Below are 19,913 nucleotides of genomic sequence, written 5' to 3'. Positions count from 1 at the left end.
GGCGCTTTTGATTACTGTTCATTTTTTCAAGTTTGTTTTTTTAATAAAACAAATTTTAATCCGAAAACGCTATCTGGCGTATTATGTTAATACCTTAACTTTAAAAAGTTAATATGGTATTAAAATGGTACCATCCATTTCATCAAACAACTTACCTTCTAGTATAACAACTATTTCAAATTTCTCTTGCAATAAGTCACTAGCTGATAAATGATAGAACGGAGATTCTTCGTCAATTTTGTGAACTATGGTCATAGGCCAAATAAAGAACAAGTTACCATCACAACCATCCGCAGTGACATTTAGTTCGGTTTGGAAGTTGGTCAGCAACTAAAGCAATAAAAATATTCTTATAAATTTCTTAAATAAAAAACATAATGATATATGCTTTATTTTAATTCCTTACCTCGCCTTCTTTGGTCAGCTTAGACTTAATGAGCTGAGCTCGAATGCTCGCACCTATGATGTGACTCTTCCTCATATCACCCACTCTGAACATAAGGCACAGTTGGCCATCTCTTTGGCATATAACGGCATTTTTAGAGAACTGCAGTGTTTGTGTTCTCAATTTAGGACGGGTCATTTTGGCGAAAACTATACCCACCTAGAACATAATATGTATATTGAGGTTTCAAATAGACATAGATAGACAATAAAAGAAAAATAAAAGAAAATGCAAAGAAAAAAATAACACATCTGCTGTTTATATATTTATAATTAAGTGGCTAAAGTCAATCAATTTGAGAATAATATTTAAAAAATTACAAGGTGGAAGTTCTGATTATTACAAAAGTGGTAACAAATCTATATATTCCAGTCCTTAAAAATCAAAGCTTCCTGGGATCTTAAGGCGCACTCTCACGACTCGTCTACTTGGCAAGTACGCCAATATTTGCGTACTTGGCAAGTATCCCCACCAGTCACTTTGTAAACAACATTGGCAAGTATGGCGCTCACACGACGCGCGACGTGTTCATTTCAACAAGTACGCCAGCACAAACATTGTTTAAATCCTTGGCAAGTAAACAGTATAGTCGCATCAATGGATACCGGTCATCCCGAAATTGTCTAGTGATTCTTTTTTCTTTTTAAGTTCTTTTACTTTACACTGCAATACGATTTCTATGTTCTTTATGTTTGTCCATCCATATGAAGGACTCATTTTCGTATAAATCCATAAATTCGAAAACAACATCATTTGAAGACTACACGGGAAACCCCAATTTTGTCCATTTTAATTGGAGCCGAGAAATTGCAATTTAGTGTTTTTAAAGAAATATGTTATTTTCGGTTGAATAATTAGAAAAATATATTTTACTACCAATTCTGAATTATTAATATTGTGAATTATCGCCATATTCTGAAATACCGAAATAAAAATGTCAAAATGCAAAACAAAACAGGGGAAAACCAGGGATGTCCAATTAAAGGTTGTATAAAACCTAAGTAACTATTATTATTTTTGTTGTAGGAAGAAAATTAATATTGTAGGTTTTTATTACAATACATAAATTTATAACATATAATACTAATTGCAAGATGCATGCTTGTCGCCCATGCGTAAGTACATCTCTGGTTTTTGCCATTTACCTTACGCGTGGACTACTCTGGTTTTCCCTGTGTACGGCAAAATAACCAAGCTGTAATATCTCTGGGAGTAAGCGTATTATTGCTTTCTTTTTTCTCGAATGACATTATCATTTGTGTATAAAGTTGTATCGCTAGGTTAATTTCTATGAAAATGTGACATATCTGGTTTTTCCCGTGTAGTCTTCATTTGTCTACTCCATTTATTGCTGTGAGAACGATTTAGGTATGTCGCCAATATGGAAGTTATTAATGTAAATTTGATATTATATAATCTATTATTGTTTTAACGTTTTAAATTATCCGCAATTAACTAGAAACACTACAATCCGGAAATAAACGGGACATACGCTATAACAGTACAATTATTTGTGCAGTCGTTTTTTTTGCACCTCGGCAAGTATAGACAAGGCTGGCCAAGTACACTTGGCAAGTGTACGAATAATTATTGTGATCCTTTGACTCGGGTTATATTTACCGACAGAGAGTGACCAAGAAAACCGTTCTCACGACATGGCGAGTATATTCCAATAACAAATGTTTGTCAAGTACACTAGTCGTGAGAATGCGCCTTTATAGTTCAATATAAGCCAAGGCAAGGTAATCAGGAACTTTCGACTTTGAACATTTAAAAAGTTAACGATTTTATTAATAAGTTTGCTCACCATGAAAGCTTGAATAATCATTCCAGCGATACTCTGCAAGCACATAATGAAGATGGCCTCAGGACATTCTTCAGTCGTAGTTCGGGCACCATAACCAATCGTGTGCTGTGTTTCAATGGAAAACAGGAAACAAGAGGTAAAACCTTGAATGCCTAGGACACAAGGGGTCCAGCTCGAATCAGCCTGGTTTTCGGGCAAATGATCGGGCTCTAGATCGCCATGGGTAAAGGCTATTAGCCACCAGATCAAAGCGAATATCAACCAGGAACCTAAAATTAACATATTAAGATATTGTTATTTCATTAATCCTAAAGTATTTTTTTCGAAAACAACGAAGATAAATAATTCTTTGACGTCAAGAAACAAAAAACGAAACTAATCTCGAAAAATATAGGATTATTTAAAAATTGTATAAATTAAACTTACAAAATATGCATGTTCATATACTCTTTACTGTGTATTGTTTAATTTAGTGGTATCTCTATTGATATATAAAAATAACTACCTGCTTCCTTTGTTAATATTGCAAGATATAATTTAGCAAGCAGACAGGGATATAAATTTAAGATATGATATGCAATATAATGATTTCAACATAACTGAGCTAAACATGATATATAAAAATAGTCTATTTTGATTATTTTTGTAACAGCGTACTCTATGTACCTACTAGAGACAATTATATTAATTTTCAGTAATTATATGTAATGATCTAAAAAAAATTCAAATACAAAAAGCCTACCTAAAAAAAATAAACTGAAGAACGTTATCGAAATGTTTCACTTATTCTACATGCTTTGGATATTGTCATATGAATACTATTTAATAACTACCTATAGGGAAATTAAACTAACTTTGGTTACACATCATAATACGATCACCAGCAAACTTCATAAGACGACGCATGGTGTCATTTATGACGTGCACCCAAAGTTGTTTTAATTTCCCTATATGTATACCAAAATTGGATGTAGGTTAGGTTAGGTTAGGTTGCTGGGGTTTGGGATTATATTTGATCCCTCACTCGAAGGCCTTAGGCCCATTGAGATACCCCTGTATTGTTTTACCAAACCTTCCTCTCATTATTTCTTTGCGTTAAAGCACTTCCAGCTCTTTGCAAAGTTCCCGATGTCGCTGATGTTGGTTTCTGCTGCTTCCTCTAGTCCCTCCAAAAAACCTTGCCCTAAAGTTTTAAAGCGTCGGTATTCCAGTGCCGGACAGTGGCACAGCAGGTGCTCTATGGTTTCTTCTTCTTCTACGCATTCTCTTCAGTAGTCGTCGTCGGAAACTTTCCATCTTACGAGGTAAAGTGAAAAGACGGCTGGACCCCCGTGGAACAGTTTCCAGTGACGACACCTACAAATATGCGTACTAGGTCCTTTTTGTGCCCTAGTAGTTGTTTTGTCTTTTTGCTATCTACTACTGGCCATAGTCTTCGAGCTGTAGCGCAGTCCTCACTCTTCCTCACCAGAGCTGTAGCGCAGTCCTCTTGCTGCTTGACTTTGATTGTAGTTCCTATAGCGTCTTTAAGTGTGTTGATCGTCACAAGTGGTGGGTCATCTGCCACGGCCTCTCCCCTGGCCCCGTCTTTGGCTAGTAGTCCCGCCCGACGCAGCCAGGACAGTGCTTCTCGGCATTCCATCACAGTTTTCGATCTCACTGATTGCATGGTGATGCTTCTTAAAGCGGCCCAGCTGTCAGAGTATATCACTATATCCCCTATTGGTCTATCAGCAATTTTCTCTCGTATACATCTAGCCGCTCCCTTTATGGCGTAAACCTCTGCTTGTAGAACATTACAGCCATCCGATAGCCTCAAAGATCGTCGGATGTCTAGTTTCTCTGAGAAGATGCCTACACCTGTGCTCCCTGAATTTGCGGAAGTATCTGTGTAGACTGCTATCTCTTGAGTGTTCATTACTCGGTTGCTTTCCCATTCTTCTCTTATCGGGATGCGAATCCTTATCTTTTCTCCAAAATCATGTTTGGTGGCATATAGTCCGTTTTCTGGTCTAGCAGATGTGGACTCGGGTTCGCCATGATTTTTCCTATCACTGGCAATATCCTCGAGTGACCGTAGTTGGTCTGGTTCCACAGATTGGATTCCCTTAATCTTAGGGCACCCTTAGCGGCCAGATCCTTTGCGAGCCAGTCGATTGATTGCAAGTCCAGAATTGCTTCTAGCGCAGCTTGCGCTGTGTTGTTCCTTGCTCCAGTTGTACCTAGAGCTGCTAATCGCTGTACTTTCGTGAGGCTTTTTCTATTAGCCTCTTTAAGTACCGCTTCCCATCATATTAGTGCTCCATAAGTGATGATTTGACAATTGGATGTAACTAGTAAATTTTATCGACTTGGTCAATTATATGAATTTGTGAAACAGGTTGATTTAAGAAAATTGATTCATTTTTTAATTAAGTTTTATATTACTAGCTTTTTCCCGCGACTTCATCCGAATAAAATTTTAAATTTCTCCTACATTTCCTTTACTGCGTCAAACTGCTGTACTAACAAAAAAAAACTGGCATGTGAAGACCTCAGTGTAAAATTTCATACTGCTAGGACAGATTTTTTGTATACAACATTCCCCGGTGGCGTAGAGGTACAGGCTCTCATTTACCAATCTCAAGGTTGTGAGTTCGAATCCTACACCCGGCATTTCATCAGCCGACTATTTTTATTAAAATTAAAATAGTTTGGGTACCTAGGTCGACTCAGCCTTAACTGAGTACTTGGGATTCACAATCCTGAGATAATAATAGGCGGTTGAGGCGTAGTGCTAGCCACATTACCTTCCTTGAATACCGAATGGCTTTAGCATGGCAAGCTGTACCTTGCTACTCCCAGGGCGTTAAACACTATATACGGGAGCTATTAATATTATATTATTATTATTGTATACAACATTCACCCTTAGTGGGCGAATTTCCAAAAATCGCCCTTTGGAGCTGAATTATGCCACACAAGGAACCTCAGCGCAAAATTTTCCGCTCCTAGAACAGGTTTTATAATAATAATACTAGTTTCCGTATATAGTTAACGCCTTGGGAGTTGCAAGGTACAGCTTGCCATACTAGAGCCATTCGGTATACAAGGAAGGTAATGTGGCAGGATTGTGAATTCCAAATACTTATTTAAGGCTGTGTCGACCTAGGTACCCAAACTATTTTTATTTTAATAAAAATAGTCGGCTGATGAAATGCCGTGTGTGGGATTCGAACCCACTACCTTGTGATTGGTAGACGAGAGCCTGTACCTCTACGCCCTTAGGGGCGAATTTTTAAAAAAATCTCTTCTTAGTGCTCACTTACATCACTCAAGGAAAGTGTGTGTGTCGAATTTCGTGCTTCTATGACAAACGGTTTCGGCTGTGCGTTGATAACGATACCCCAAGTCAATCAGCATTGAATTTTATACAGATTATTGTAAATATATAAAATTCCTTATCAAACTTTCACTAATCGTGTTATCATAACAGCGGATAATCACTGATTTGATTCAAGTCAATAATGATGCTAATTGGTAATGTAACTTACCTAAGAATCCTATGGCAAAAATAGTGAGCGTCCATCTCCATTGAGAATCGACGAGAGTAGTAAAAATATCCTGTAAATATCGCAGTCCGCGTTTCGAGATTCTGGAGTGGAGAATGTTGCAGTCTCCATTTTTGAACACGGCCCTGCGCCGCAATTTCCTCGTGGCGTTGCACCTGAAGGACTTTCTGAAACATTCGCATGCCCTATTTTTATTAGAACAGGTTTGTAATGAGAATAGGGAAGAATTAAAATGACTATAAATAAAAGATCAGTAGGTACGAATATTTATGTTTTTGTAAATATATAAAAAATTATAAAATTGAGTATAAATCAAACACACGACACAAGGTTTAATACGCTGTTAATATAATAATATATATTTTTAAACAGAAAAAAACAAAGATTTACAATATACAGGGTGGTCCAAATTCTATTCGGGAAACTTCGGCAGCATATTCTGCAGATAAAAATAAGTAAAAAAGTTCGTATACATGTATGTCCTGAAATGCTTCGTTTCGAAAATACAGGGCGTAGAAGTTTAATTTTTATCTCGGTTTTTCCAAATAATTTTTGAACCATAGTCGATATTTGGATGAAAATTGGTGTATGGGTGTTTTTTGACATGAGCATTTTGATTTCGATATCAATAGAACACCTATTTGTAGGTGACGCTACCTACATGTTTTTAACTGTTTTGAAAATGTGCCTTAGTAAAATGGGTACGAACAACCGTTTTCAAGATATTTGGAATGGAAATAGTCAATACTCGTCATTATTGACAAAAAATTAAAATTTTCACTACATAGTTATTTGACCAAAATGATAAATTTGGAAACGTTTTATTTTCTCACATTAATCGTAATTTTTTCTAAAAAGAATTATGATAACAGTTTCTGTTAAACCTTTGGCACAAAAACATTTCAAATTTATTATTTCAGTGTAATAAAACTATCTAGTCAACATGTTTAATTTTTGACAATAATGACATGTATTGCCTATTTCGATTCCAAATATTCTGAGAACTATTACTCGTAGCGATTTTTACCAAGAGGCCTTTTTTATGAAGAATACCGTGAAAATGTGTATTTTTTTCTCAGTAACTTAATACAGGTACGGACAAAAAATTATTACTCTTCAAAACCGAAAAAAAAACGTAGATACATGTATATACTGTCATAGACTGCATGTAGGAGTCATAGTAGCATCGAAATCGAATTTCTCATGTCAAAAAACGCACAGGCACTAATTTTCATTTAAATACGAAACAATCAAAAACGAAGTAAAAATGAAACTTCTACACGCTGTATCTCCAAAGCGAAGTATTTTAGGACATGATTTTATACAAAGTTTTTTATTTATTTTTATTTGCAGAGAGAATAAATTATCAAAGATTTTCGATTACAATTACTACATCCTGTATAATATGATGATGTCTTAAAAAATTCAAAATAATTATCTTGGATATTTGTCAGCTTGCCCGTGTGTTGTATCTATGTTTATTGTGAATATAATTTAAGAATATATCAAATAAAGGTGGAAGAATATTATAAGCTCTTTTCATAACCATTAATTCTTAACAAAATAAAACACTAATTCGCCACTACTTTTGCAGTGGACGCGCATTTCGCTAACCATGTTTGAATCATCTGATGCTGGTAATGCTAAATGGTTATGAAAGGAGCTTATAATATTACTGCTACAAAGACTACAACAACATAGAGATAATGAGACAAAGGACACAGATAAATTTGAGTGCATCTCATTATGAAACAGTAAATATTTTAATTTTTATTTCATATTTCTCACTAGTTCTCTGAAATGTTTACTTTAAGTACTACTAAATAGACTTAAATCGAGACATACATATATCTCATATATCTGATAAGGATTTTATATAAATACAGTTTTAAAACATTCGATATTATTTTTATCATAAGTACTATAAACTATATATTTATAGAAGGCTCATTGTAATCACAGCCTAATATATCCAGTCTGCCGGCTACGATTATTTGCAAGAAAATCTGCGTAACTATCTAAATATTCGCTAATATTGTCATGTAACGTAGTCAGGTAGTATCCATTAAAATTTGCAGATAAAAAACAAATACTTAAAAACAGACAAAGATGACCTGCTGGTACTGAATAAGTTGTCATTAATACCATAATCAAAAAAGTTTTGTGTAATATTTTAGTTTTTATAACTGTATTAAAGAACCATCCTTAATAACAAATGAAAATGTACCTAATATCTGCAATATACAGGGTCCGGCAATAGTGCGTCAGGCATCTGTAGCTCCTAGAATAAAAAACTTGAGAATTTTGTTTAAGTTCAAACCTAAAGTATGTACCAGGATGTATTTCAGGAAAATATTTTAACTTCTATAGGGTGGCTCAAAAAGGTGTGAGTGGACCTTGATGATTTTTTTTAAATGGAATACCCTGTATATTATTGCATTTTTGGCTTCGCATTATTGCCGCACTATTGCCGGACCCTGTATAACATCAGATATTTGTTATAAGCCTCTACTAAAAATGTTTTTTATCAAGAAGAAAATTTCTATATGTTATATATTATACCGGCCGGGTAGTGCATCGTCGTCGTTGGAATACCTTTGGAAACATAGAAAATTGCATGCAAATTTTACAAAACTGTCCAGATATTGGCTCCCCTGTTAATTTTACAGTGAAGTTGTAGATAGATTTTTTAGAGGTCTACATATATGCTCAGGGGTGGATGGGCCATATGGGAAAACGGGAAAATTCCCGGTGAGCCGGTGGAAAGATGGGCCGGTGGGCCGGTCCCGATCAGAGCTCAAAAAAAGATTGGATTAGCAAATATTAAATGGTTAATCATCTAACTAAAGTGACGTAAGATCCTTAGTGACTCCATAACTAACTAATAAATTTGCATCAGTATAATCGTCAGTTGCTTTTAAACATAAACACCAATTTGTAAAATAACTATTGTAAAATGTCTTTTTCTGGGACACTTATAATTTGAATAATCATCTGTTGTTTGTTCGGTTGGAAAATTTTTATTTTACAAGGTGAGTCTATAAGTGCAAATATTTTCAGGGCTGGTAGATCTCAATAAAATAAACATAATATATCCTCTTTACCGTGTTTCAAATAAGAGTTATTAAAGTTTGAAAATTTAAAAAATAGATTTATTTTAAAAAAAATTGAGCCACCATATGTTCAATTTTTCGGTATTTGCATCTCTTTTAATGCCGTAATATCAAAGATTAAGAAACTAAACAGTGGGGAAAAATTGTGAAGGAAGTCCTAAAAAGTTTTCTAAAATATACTAGAAAATTTAAATGAAAATGCTCGATTTTTAACATCTTTTTTGCAAAAAAACCCTCATAGACGTGTTCCTGGGGTCGAAATATACCACCCCTGACAATATTTGCACTTATTTAAGACTCAGCCTGTATAGTTTTACCAATTATCCTTTTAGTAATAACTATTTAATGACTGACTGGCAAAAGAATGAATAGCATTAGGTAAATTTAAATAGTCTCGATCTAAATGTATACTAAGAATACGGTAGCGTAGATTGACACCTGGGAGGGGGTCTCGGTGCAATATTTTTCGAATTACCCTTTGTAAAAAGGTAGACAAATAATTTGACGCGAACTCTGCGGTTGACGGAGGAAACATATCTATGCTTGGTTTGAATTGGGGATGGGACGGACTAAAAGCCAATAAAAGCCAAGTCTAATTACGTCGTAGACGCTAGTGGCGCATTCTTACAATTTAACAAACAAAGCGCGTTTTTTCAAAAACAATTAAATACGATAGTATATGTAATTTTAGCTAATAGTAAAGAGTAGAAAAAGCTTAAAAAGTCAGCGAAAACCGCATCTTGATATCGTTCAAACCGAAAATATTAGCAAAATTATAATAAATACCAAAAAATAAACCCTTAATTACCTTATTTTTACAACACGGTATCATAAAAAAGTTAGGAGTTATTAACATTTAAATAAAGACAGATCTAGCCTTCCCCCACCACTTTATTTTCGCAGATAGGGGAAAATGGTTCTAACAAAAAAAATCCAAAATTTACTGAAGATTATGAAGCTATTATTTATAGTACACATTATCTAGGCAAAATTCTGTAAAAATTCAATTTTCTTATTTTCTTATAAACTTGAAAATAATTTCCAGCAATTTCTCATAGCCCCTTTAGTTACAAATATTTTTTTCCGTAGGCCCTACTACTAGGCTAATACTTTCCGAGATACAGCCGTGAGCTATTTTTAGTGGGACACCCTGTACAGTTCAAAATTTGCATGGTATTTCCTATATCTTTTGATGTAGTAAGGAATTTACTTTGCATGTTATTTTGCTCAAAAAAGTATATTTAGTGGTATATTAAACTACTTTTTTATTGGTATATTATGGATAATTTAATCGAATGATAATTATCACAAGAGCATTATACGATATGGATATGTGCACGATTATAAATCTGTCAATATTTAAACCAATAATTTAAAAAGTACACAACCTTCTGTCCGATAAATAGTTAATCATTTATCCACTTTCTGTTCAAATAAAAGCTGCAAAATATGTCACGAACAATTATCATTGCAAACACACGGATAGTTCATAACACCCACTTAGTGTTTTACGTATGACAAACAATAACACTAACTTATTATTAACGTTTGTTTTGTGCGAAAGACTACATAATTTTTCACGTTTGTACTATTATTCGCAATACGTCACAATCGCACTACATAATAAAACTTACTAATTAACGTATAATTGAAATATATGTATCACATTTATCTATCAAAGATAAAATCCATTTCAAGATCAAAACATTCGTGTCAAGAGCGGTGATTTCACGAACAATATGGTTTTGTTCTGATTTTTTAACCGTACTAATTAGTGTTAGAGTTTATTAAATTTAAGCGCCGGAAATTTTTCTGAAAAGTGTTAAAAACTCATAAAAAAGGTATTGCAAATTTGATTTAACAAATTTACTGCGGAATGTTTTTCTGTATTGCTTTATGTTCTATGTTTTAATAATTAATAGAATACAATGCAGTCGTCAGTCTGTATAAGGTCTAAGATATTTACCATATGATCAAATAAACGGCATCACAGTGGCCTTTTAAATAGCAAATTTTGATATTTTCAGTCAAGCTGACCACTTTATGCCGTTTATTAAAAATTGACATATAAGCTTTGATTAAAGTATTTTCGTTTGTATGTCAGACCATAATTGAAAAACTCGGAAAAGAATTTTGATGCAGTCTATGATTGAACACTGTTTTAATCACTAGCTTTATTCATCTGCTGCTGATGCTAACAGAGTTAGCGAAACGCTCGCCCACTGCAAAAGAAAAGTGTTTTGGTGTATTGTGGTTTCTGGTGAATTAGTGTTTTATTTTGCTGTTGAAAGACCAAAAATTCCATCCCCCAACTGCAATCAGTTATCACTGTTTGAATGCCTAATATGGGGTTCAACAAGGTGTTCCATTTTCGCGTTTGCGTGATTCTCATTTCTGCTTCAATATTATCTCAGTTAATATAGAATATATTATTTATAAAATGTTATTATAATAATGATAGCTCCAGTATATAGCGTTTAACGCCTTGGGAGTAGCAAGGTACAGGGTGGGTCAAATTCGAAGCTTTTAAATGGAAACACCCTTTTCTATAGGAGATAGACGAAAACTAATATCGGTATCTGAGCTCAATTTTCATCAAAAACATGATGGTAAAAACCGCACATCAATATCTGTTACCGTTTCGGAGATACGGGGTGTTTTTCAAAAATCTGCATTTTTAACAAATCGCTGTAACTTTTTTGCTATTTAAAATTTTGTATTTCTTTCGATTTTTTTTTGTATTCGAATTTAATAGTTTAAGTATATTTTTTTTAAATGAATAATTTAAGAGTTAGCAACAGAAAAATTGATTCTTTATTTGGAACACCCTCTATATTTTTAATTAACTGAAAAGAATTTAAAATTACCTTTCCAAAAATATAGCACACTTGATATTTTGTTATAATCCCCTTCAAAATACAGAATTTTTAAAAGTTCGCCACTTTTAACTAGTAGGCTTTGGACCCCTTGTTGATGATATGCCCTTAATGGAACTCGAAAACATATTTTTCCAGCAAGACGACGCAGCGCCTCTGAACGCTGAAGTTATCAGGAAATTTTTGCAGGCAATTTCAAGAATAATTGAATAGCTAACCAAGATCCCAGCCGTTGGCCGTCGAGGCCGCTTGACTTAGTGCTCATGGATCTAACCCTATGGATATATTTGCGGAAGAATAAAGGTTTCTTATTCTTCCGTATAATCTAGAAAAGAATTAGAAATAATTAGCTGTTATGAGAGGGTAACTTTCACCCCCACTGAGTTAATTAATTCTTAAAAAAGGTAATTTTAAATTATTTTCAATAAATCAAAAATATACCTAGTGTCCCTTATAAAAAATCAAATTTTCTGTTGATAATTCTTAAATTATTAATTTTAGAAAAATTATACTTAAACCATTAAATTCTACGTAAAAAAGTGCTTTGGAAATATTTTTATAAAAATACAAAAATTTCCATAGCAAAAAGGTTATAGCGATTTGTTAAAAATGCATATTTTTGAAAACTCCGAAACTGTAACAGATATCGATATGCGGTTTTCACCGTCATGTTTTTGACAAAAATTGAGCTCCAAACACCGATATTAGTTTTTGTCTATCTCCTCTAGAAAAGGGTGTTTCCATTTAAAAGCGTCGAATTTGAACCACCCTGTAATGTGGCTAGCAGAGCACTACGCTTCAACCGCCTATTATTACCTCAGGATTGTGAATCCTAAGTACTCATTTAAGGCTGAATCGACTTAGGTACCCAAACTATTTTTATTTTAATAAAAATAGTCGGCTGATGAAATGCCTGGTGTAGGATTCGAACCTACAACCCTGAGATTGGTAGACGAGAGCCTGTAACTCTACGCCACCGGGCACCTTTTAAAATTTTAAAATTTTATTAAAAACATATATCGAATAATAAAATTGTAAACAAAATACAAGAAGCGAAAAATTAAGGCCTAAAAAAACCCTACATATATGCTTATTCTCTGCATTAAGTTCAATAAAATTGTTTTACTTATTAGACATCCTTTAAAAGACAAAATAAATTATTTACATTATTTTTTTTAATATCTTTCAAATCATTTTAGGTAAAAATATCGCTAGCTTTGTTTTATCCTTTGTGATAACTAACAAAAATTAGCAACAAGAATGTAATATTCAAAAAAGTGCTTACAAGTAGCAAAATTCTGCCAAAATTAGAGAAGTACGTTTTTGTTTGAAGAATGATAAGTGGTAAATTTAGACATAATTTATAATTATGGTAAACATAGATTTTCGTTGAAAATTACTAGAACAGTGAAAGATATATTTCAAAATTATTTTATACATTGGGAACGTCTTAAAAGAATCCATATCCACATATTTTTGGACCACCACCCCTATTTGATTATTTCATACTTTTCGATATCTTTCACAATAACAGAGATACGGGGGGTGCCCTATATTGCAAAATTTTCAAAAAAACCTTTTAGCTCAAAAACGAAGAGCTATGTAAAATTTGTTTACAGTACCTTCCGTTTAACAAAAAAAAATGCGACAGGTTTGTGCAAACCGCATTCTTCTATCTTCACTAATAACGGAAATACCTTATGATTTCAACCAAAATGGCACACCCTGTATACTTTCGTAGCATTTAATAAAATACGCATTTTTAATTATATTATTTAAAAATTATTTAAAATCATTTATTTGAGACTAGTGATTAGTTATAAACCAGGAACAAGTAATTTTTAACAACTTTTGGCATGCATACCTATTTGTTTTAAGTTTCTCCGTAATTTGTATAATCTAGTTAATCATTTCAGCTAGTAAAGTAATCAAGTTCAAAGAATTTTGTTTTGAACAAAGTATAACTTCCAAAATAATATTCAGTACACAAAACTTTGGTACATACACAATTTGTACCATATTTAAATATTTATCATCATAATCTACTATTCACTATTATATTTTCATTATTCATTATTAGACATACAGAATAGCAGAATAATAAACGTATTATTTTCAAAAATAACGCGATAATAAGGATATAAACGTACATTTATTGTACAATACGATCCAAAAAGAATATTTTAATATTTTATTCTTCTATCTTTTACAGTGTTTTCTCGTAAAACAATAAGAGAACATTGCTTTTTAAAGACAACAGACTTTTTTATTGAGATCGGTTCAATCAATTATTTTCCAAATCTGCTCAATATATTTTGATGATGTGTAATCAAACCAAACCAAATCAAGGAATTTTACTATTATACCGTACGATCGAAAAAAAACGGCATCAGGGATAACTATGAAATAAACATCGCTGTTTTTACATTTAATATTATATGGGTAATGTCATCGGTGCTCATTTCCAAACCAACTGGATGCCACCGCCGTTTCTTTTCGAACATACGGTACTTTTTACTAACTGCTAATTCTATTAATTAAAATTTACTTCCTGACCGGCTCAATATATCAAACCAGAGTACCCTGGGCTGTACTCGTATATCACTTTGGAGGTTTATTAACAATTAATTACCAATTATTACAATAAGTCTAGTTTCAGGAGTTTCAATTTTATTCTAGTAAATATCAATATTTATTAGTAATGTTTGTCTTAGTTTATTACTTACTTACTTGTTATCATTGTTTATTAATACATATTATTTCTCTTATAAACTTGGATAAAATAGATTTTAGATTGTGTTATATTTCTAAAAAATGAAATAATTTTGAATGGTTATGATGTCTTAGATCAATGAACTTGTATTTCGTTATAAAATACGGGGTGTCTCAATATTCCGACAACGTAGGACTTTTTCTCTATACAAAAGGGCTTTGTGTGTCTGTTAGAGGGCAACAATCAAAAATTAAACCCGAACGTTAATGTAAAACAAAGACTAATGTTATGTACTAGATTCAAAATTTATGAAGCTTATTGTATGCTTATTGTCAAAATTATTTATGACCCTAACATACCGCATTTTCGCCAACTACACTACATTACATTATTAGTAGATTTTAACAAAAATCAATCATCGTTGAAGTTTCAAAACATTTCTGCTTAAATTTATGTGGGGATTAGGTTAGGTTAGGTTAGGTTTCTTCTAGCGTTTTTTTCTGTTTTTTTTTTATTTTCTTTGTAAAAGTCAAATGTTAAAGCGCCTAACAAAATAGAGGAACTCCAAAGTTTGATTTTTAAAATATCTTAAAAAAATTGTTATTATTTTTAAATTTGATGCTCTCTAAAGAACAAACCAAGCACTTTTGTATTGTGTCCAGGTAAATTGTGTCCATTGAATTTAATTTGATTCCAAAAAGACGTAGTGGTTATGTCCTCCGATTCTTGCTGCACCCTGTATTACACCATTCTTTAACTTCCTATTATACGTTGCAGTTATTGCTTAAAGGACTTTTTTTCATTTTATGTAATTCAAATAAAAAAAATAACGAAAAATCACAGAAGGTTAAAAAAACTAAACATTTTAAAAGTCCCAGTATATTTTTCGAAATTTTTGCATAGATATAGAATATACAGTGTGGACGGAACTGCATTCCGGAAACTTAGGCCGCATAATCTGCGGATAAAAATAAGTAAAAAAAATTCGTATAAATGTATGTCCTAACATGCTTAGTTTCGGAGATACAAGGAAGAAGAAGTAGTAGTAGAAGTTTCAATTTTATTTCGATTTTTTCCAAATAATTTCTGAAGCAGCGTCAATATTTAGATTAAAATTGGATGAATTGGGAGTTATTTGGCATGAGAAATTTCATGTCAATATTACTCGTATTTACAGGGAGCGCCACCTACATGTGTTTTAACTGTTGTGAAGGGTAATAACTTTTCGTCCGTACCTATATAAAACTACTAAGTGAAAAATATACATTTCCGTGATTTTTTACTTAAAAAATATTTCTCGGTAAAAATCGCAATGCGCAACCGTTCTCAAGATATTTACAAAGGAAATAGTCAATGCATGTCATTATTGACTAAAACCAAACCTGTTGAGTAGATAGTTATTTGACTGAAATTATAAATTTGGGAACTTTTTATTTTTTTAATTAATTAGAAATTTTTCTTCGAATAAATGATGACAAAACAGTTTCTGTTGAACTTTTGGCCCAAAAACATTTCAAATTTATGTTTTCAGTCTAATAACTATTTAGTCAACATGTTTAATGTATGTCATTGATAGGTATTAATAATTTCGATTCCAAATATCTCCAAAACTATTATTCGTAGCGATTTTTACCAAGATACCTTTTTTACGTAAAAAACGTCGCAAATGTATATTTTTTACTCATTAGTTTTATACAGGTACGAACGAAAAGTTATTACTCTCCAAACCAGTTAAAAAATATGTTGGTGGTGCCCTCTCTCTACAAGTAAGAGTCATATTGACATCAAAATCAAATTTCTCATGTCAAAAAACTCCCAGATACCAATTTTGATATAAATATTGACGTTACTTCAGAAACTATTTGCAAAAATCGAAATAAAATTGAAACATCTACATCCTGTATCTCTGAAACTAAGCATTTTAGGACCTACACTTATACGAACTATTTTACTTATTTTAACCTGCAGAATATGCTGCCAAAGTTTCCGGAATACAGTTCGGACCACCCTGTATTTATTAACAACTTTTGATATCTACAACTTTAAAGATCTGAACTTTTATTTGCCATGGACAGAATTTCCTTCGAACAGCCGTCACGTGACATTTTTTGTTATATACTAAATATTCAATTGATTCCATATTATATCGTCTTTCAGTATTGTAATAATTCAAAGAAATATATTTATTTTAAACATTTTTTCGCTCATATTACTCAAATTTTTAATAAAAAAAAATAATATTTCATAAACAATTTCCATTACCTGCTAAGAGAAGGTGAAGTTGGAGAACTCAATCTATAGTAAAATTCTGGAGAACCGTTCCCTTTAATTGGAGATGGAGATGTCGAATCCAATATCAAATACCTCTTTTCCTCTGCCTTCTTTTTTATTTCGTTAAACATTTTACAGAAATACTTTCCACCGTTTTTAATCCATTATTTACTCCCCACACACAGACACGAGTACCCGAACTTTCGATAAAAAATTCGAAAATCGTTAATAAAAAATGACGGATTCTTTCGAAATTATCTCTAAAACATCGTTTTGAGGAATGATTATTATCAAATTTGCCTGCGTTTATTAATATGCTTTAATGTAACTTATTTACTTATTCTACGTAGCTGGTGTTAATACAATGGCGGAATCATAAGACACATAGGCAATATATCATTTGGAGGTCGTTTATCCGTATTTAAATAAAAAAGTTATCAATGCAACTAGCTAAGTAGAAGCAATTAAACTGGAGACAAAAAAAATATTAGAAAACTAGCGTGAAATGGATATAGTTAAGAAAAATATTTGCAATACGATTACACAATAAAATAAACATTTAAATATTATAATGTTAAATGTTATAATCTATACAGGGTGCTACAAATTCGAGGTACGAGCATTGGTAGATGGTTAAATTGGGGCAAAGTTGCGCCTTGAGATGTTCAGCAAGATGACATCAAAAAAGTTTAAAGAATTTAAAGGATTGCTGAGTTTTTTGGAAAAAACGGATTTTTTGAAAAATCAATTTAATTTTTTGCTGTCGTTACTTCTTCGAAAATCAAAACACTAACTACACATTCTCATAGCTACTTTATTAGGACTATCTGATAGTACTTTTAGATTTTCAAATTAGCTGATAATTTGTGAGATACAGAGGCTAACTTATTTTTTTAATTAAATTTATGTTTCATGTTTTGAAAGAACTCGGTCTCCTGAGTATAATGATATGTAACACTTTATACTTTTTTTTGTTCTGGGTACCTTAACAACAACAAAACTAGTTAATTATTATTTAAAATAATTTCAAGTACGACTCTGTTTCTTTTTAAATTATTTAATCTAATTATATATTCATCGCAGCAATATTGATCAGCGCTAATTAACATTGAATAAGGAAAATTGAGCCAATTCAAAGATTCAAATAAATAATATCCAGGTCAGCAATTTAAAGATATTATTTTTAACTTTTTTTATTGTGAATTGGGAATCTCAGGGTGCGATCTCATAATATTCATATATTAATCATAGTTGTTATAAATAAATCAACTTCTATAAACTAGTTTCTAATGCTCTACATGTTCGAAAGGTTACCACCGTTACCATCCTTCCTAATGCACACATTTATCTTTTGTTCGATCTTATTTATAGCTCTTAGAACATAACTTCTTGTTATAGTTTCGAATGCATTTTATACTCTTTATTGTAAATGTTGAAACGTATTGATTTCACTTTTACAAATGACGCCAAGTAATACCCCTTTAGTTATTGCATTTTATTTTTCGTATTCAAAAACGCCCGGATACGTCGATTTCGTTTTCGAGGGGGAAAATAAAATATCATAAAATCACTATCACACCTATAACCCCCAAGGCGGGGGCGGCGCCACCCCTAAATTCTTAAATGGAAAGGGGAGGCGAGTGATACCTCATGTGAAAGGTCTTTCAATTCCCTTTTTAATAATATAAGATATCATGTACCTTCGTTCACTAGTTTTAGAGATTTATTGATTTAAAGTAGATTTTTTTAATTTATCTCTCTGTATGTATTTTTTTTGGCAAACTATGTATACTAAAAATTAAGCTTTTAAATAAAAAGCTTAATTTTTTTTATTTTTTAAAATTTCTAAAAATTTTCCTGGCCAAAATTGAGCATTTTTCACTTATTTCAAATTGAAAGATTTTTGGGCGTGGATCGATGCAGATTGATTAGTTAAAAATTTTAGTACACATAGTTTGCCAAAAAAATACATATAGAGAGTGAAAAAAAAATAAAAACCGATTTTTTCACAACTTAGCTGATAAATTAAAATCTAGTTTAAATCAATAAATCTCTAAAGCTACTGAACAAAAGTAAATGATATCTTACATCATTAAAAAGGGAATTGAAAGACCTTTCACATGAGGTATCACTCGGCCCCCCTTTCCATTTAAGAATTTAGGGGTGGCGCCGCTCCCGCCTTGAGGGTTATAGGTGTGAAAGTGATTTTATGATATTTTCTTTTCCCCCTCGAAAACTAAATCGACGTGTCCGAGCGTTTTTCCAAATTTTAATTTTAAACGAGAAAAATTGGGGTGGAAAGTTTCCATTGGCCCACCCTGTATATTTGGGACAACTAATACACAGCTCGGGAGCTCTACTACCAGAAACCAACAGAAGAATTTAGTTAGCATGGAGTACTTATGGAAAAAACTTAATCATGTTCAAATCTAGAATGCAACTCTATCTAAAAATTTCGACCAATGTGTACTACCAGTCATAACCTATAGATGCGAAACCTGGACACTTAAAACGAACATCATAAGGAAACTGCAGGTCGCACAATGCTCAATGGAACGAAATATGCTGGGAATAACCAAGAAAGACCGTAAAAGAAAAGAGTGGATGCGACAAAAGGCCCAAGTAATAAATGTCATCCACACAATCAAATCCCTCAAGTGGCAATGAGCAGGACACCTAGCCTAGCAAGAAGTATGGACAACAGATATGGACCACAAAAATACACTACAAATTACACGCACGAGGAATTAAGAGACCTAGAAAAAGACGAAACTTGAGATGGGAAAACGATATTATTGGCAGGAATAACTTGGACCCGCATAACCCACAATAGACAACAATGGGCTCAAATACAAAGAGAGTGTCTAAATATGTAAGGTAATTCTGATTCCCTTAAAAGTGTTGAAATATATCTTTTTGGGGCATAAACGGCCGTATCTTTTTTTACCTTAAATTAGAAGATTACAGTTGAGGGTTGGAACCTTTGGTGTTAAACAGCAAAATAAAAAACACTAAATCACCACAATACACCAAAACACTTTTACTTTTACACTGGACGCGCGTTTCGCTAACCATGTTAGCATCATCAGCAGATGATTATAAACTAAAGTTTAGTTAGCAGATGATTATAAACTAGA

The 19,913-nt window shown here is 32.5% G+C and overlaps 1 protein-coding gene across 8 annotated transcripts in view; it reads right to left on the bottom strand.

Moving 5' to 3' along the window:
- The window catches only part of LOC115879372 (ATP-sensitive inward rectifier potassium channel 12-like), a 110,328-nt gene that overhangs the window by 7,719 nt on the left and 82,696 nt on the right, over positions 1–19,913 (bottom strand). For 3 of the 8 annotated variants that reach the window (XM_030896154.1, XM_030896156.1, XM_030896159.1), the window contains 4 exons: positions 5,786–5,988; positions 2,253–2,521; positions 407–604; positions 156–330 (listed from right to left, as the gene is read on the bottom strand). In XM_030896154.1, the coding sequence (XP_030752014.1) occupies positions 156–330; positions 407–604; positions 2,253–2,521; positions 5,786–5,988 (845 nt within the window). Of the gene's footprint in view, positions 1–155; positions 331–406; positions 605–2,252; positions 2,522–5,785; positions 5,989–10,304; positions 10,538–16,767; positions 17,091–19,913 lie in introns of those variants that run through there. The other 5 variants (XM_030896157.1, XM_030896161.1, XM_030896158.1 and 2 more) reach the window with 4 other exon arrangements.

Source organism: Sitophilus oryzae, unplaced genomic scaffold (assembly GCF_002938485.1).
Source record: "Sitophilus oryzae breed Bouriz unplaced genomic scaffold, Soryzae_2.0 scaffold_1576_pilon_pilon, whole genome shotgun sequence".
Lineage (NCBI taxonomy): Eukaryota > Metazoa > Arthropoda > Insecta > Coleoptera > Curculionidae > Sitophilus > Sitophilus oryzae.
Note: the sequence above shows the minus strand (reverse complement) of the source record. Positions and strands in the feature narration are given on the sequence as shown.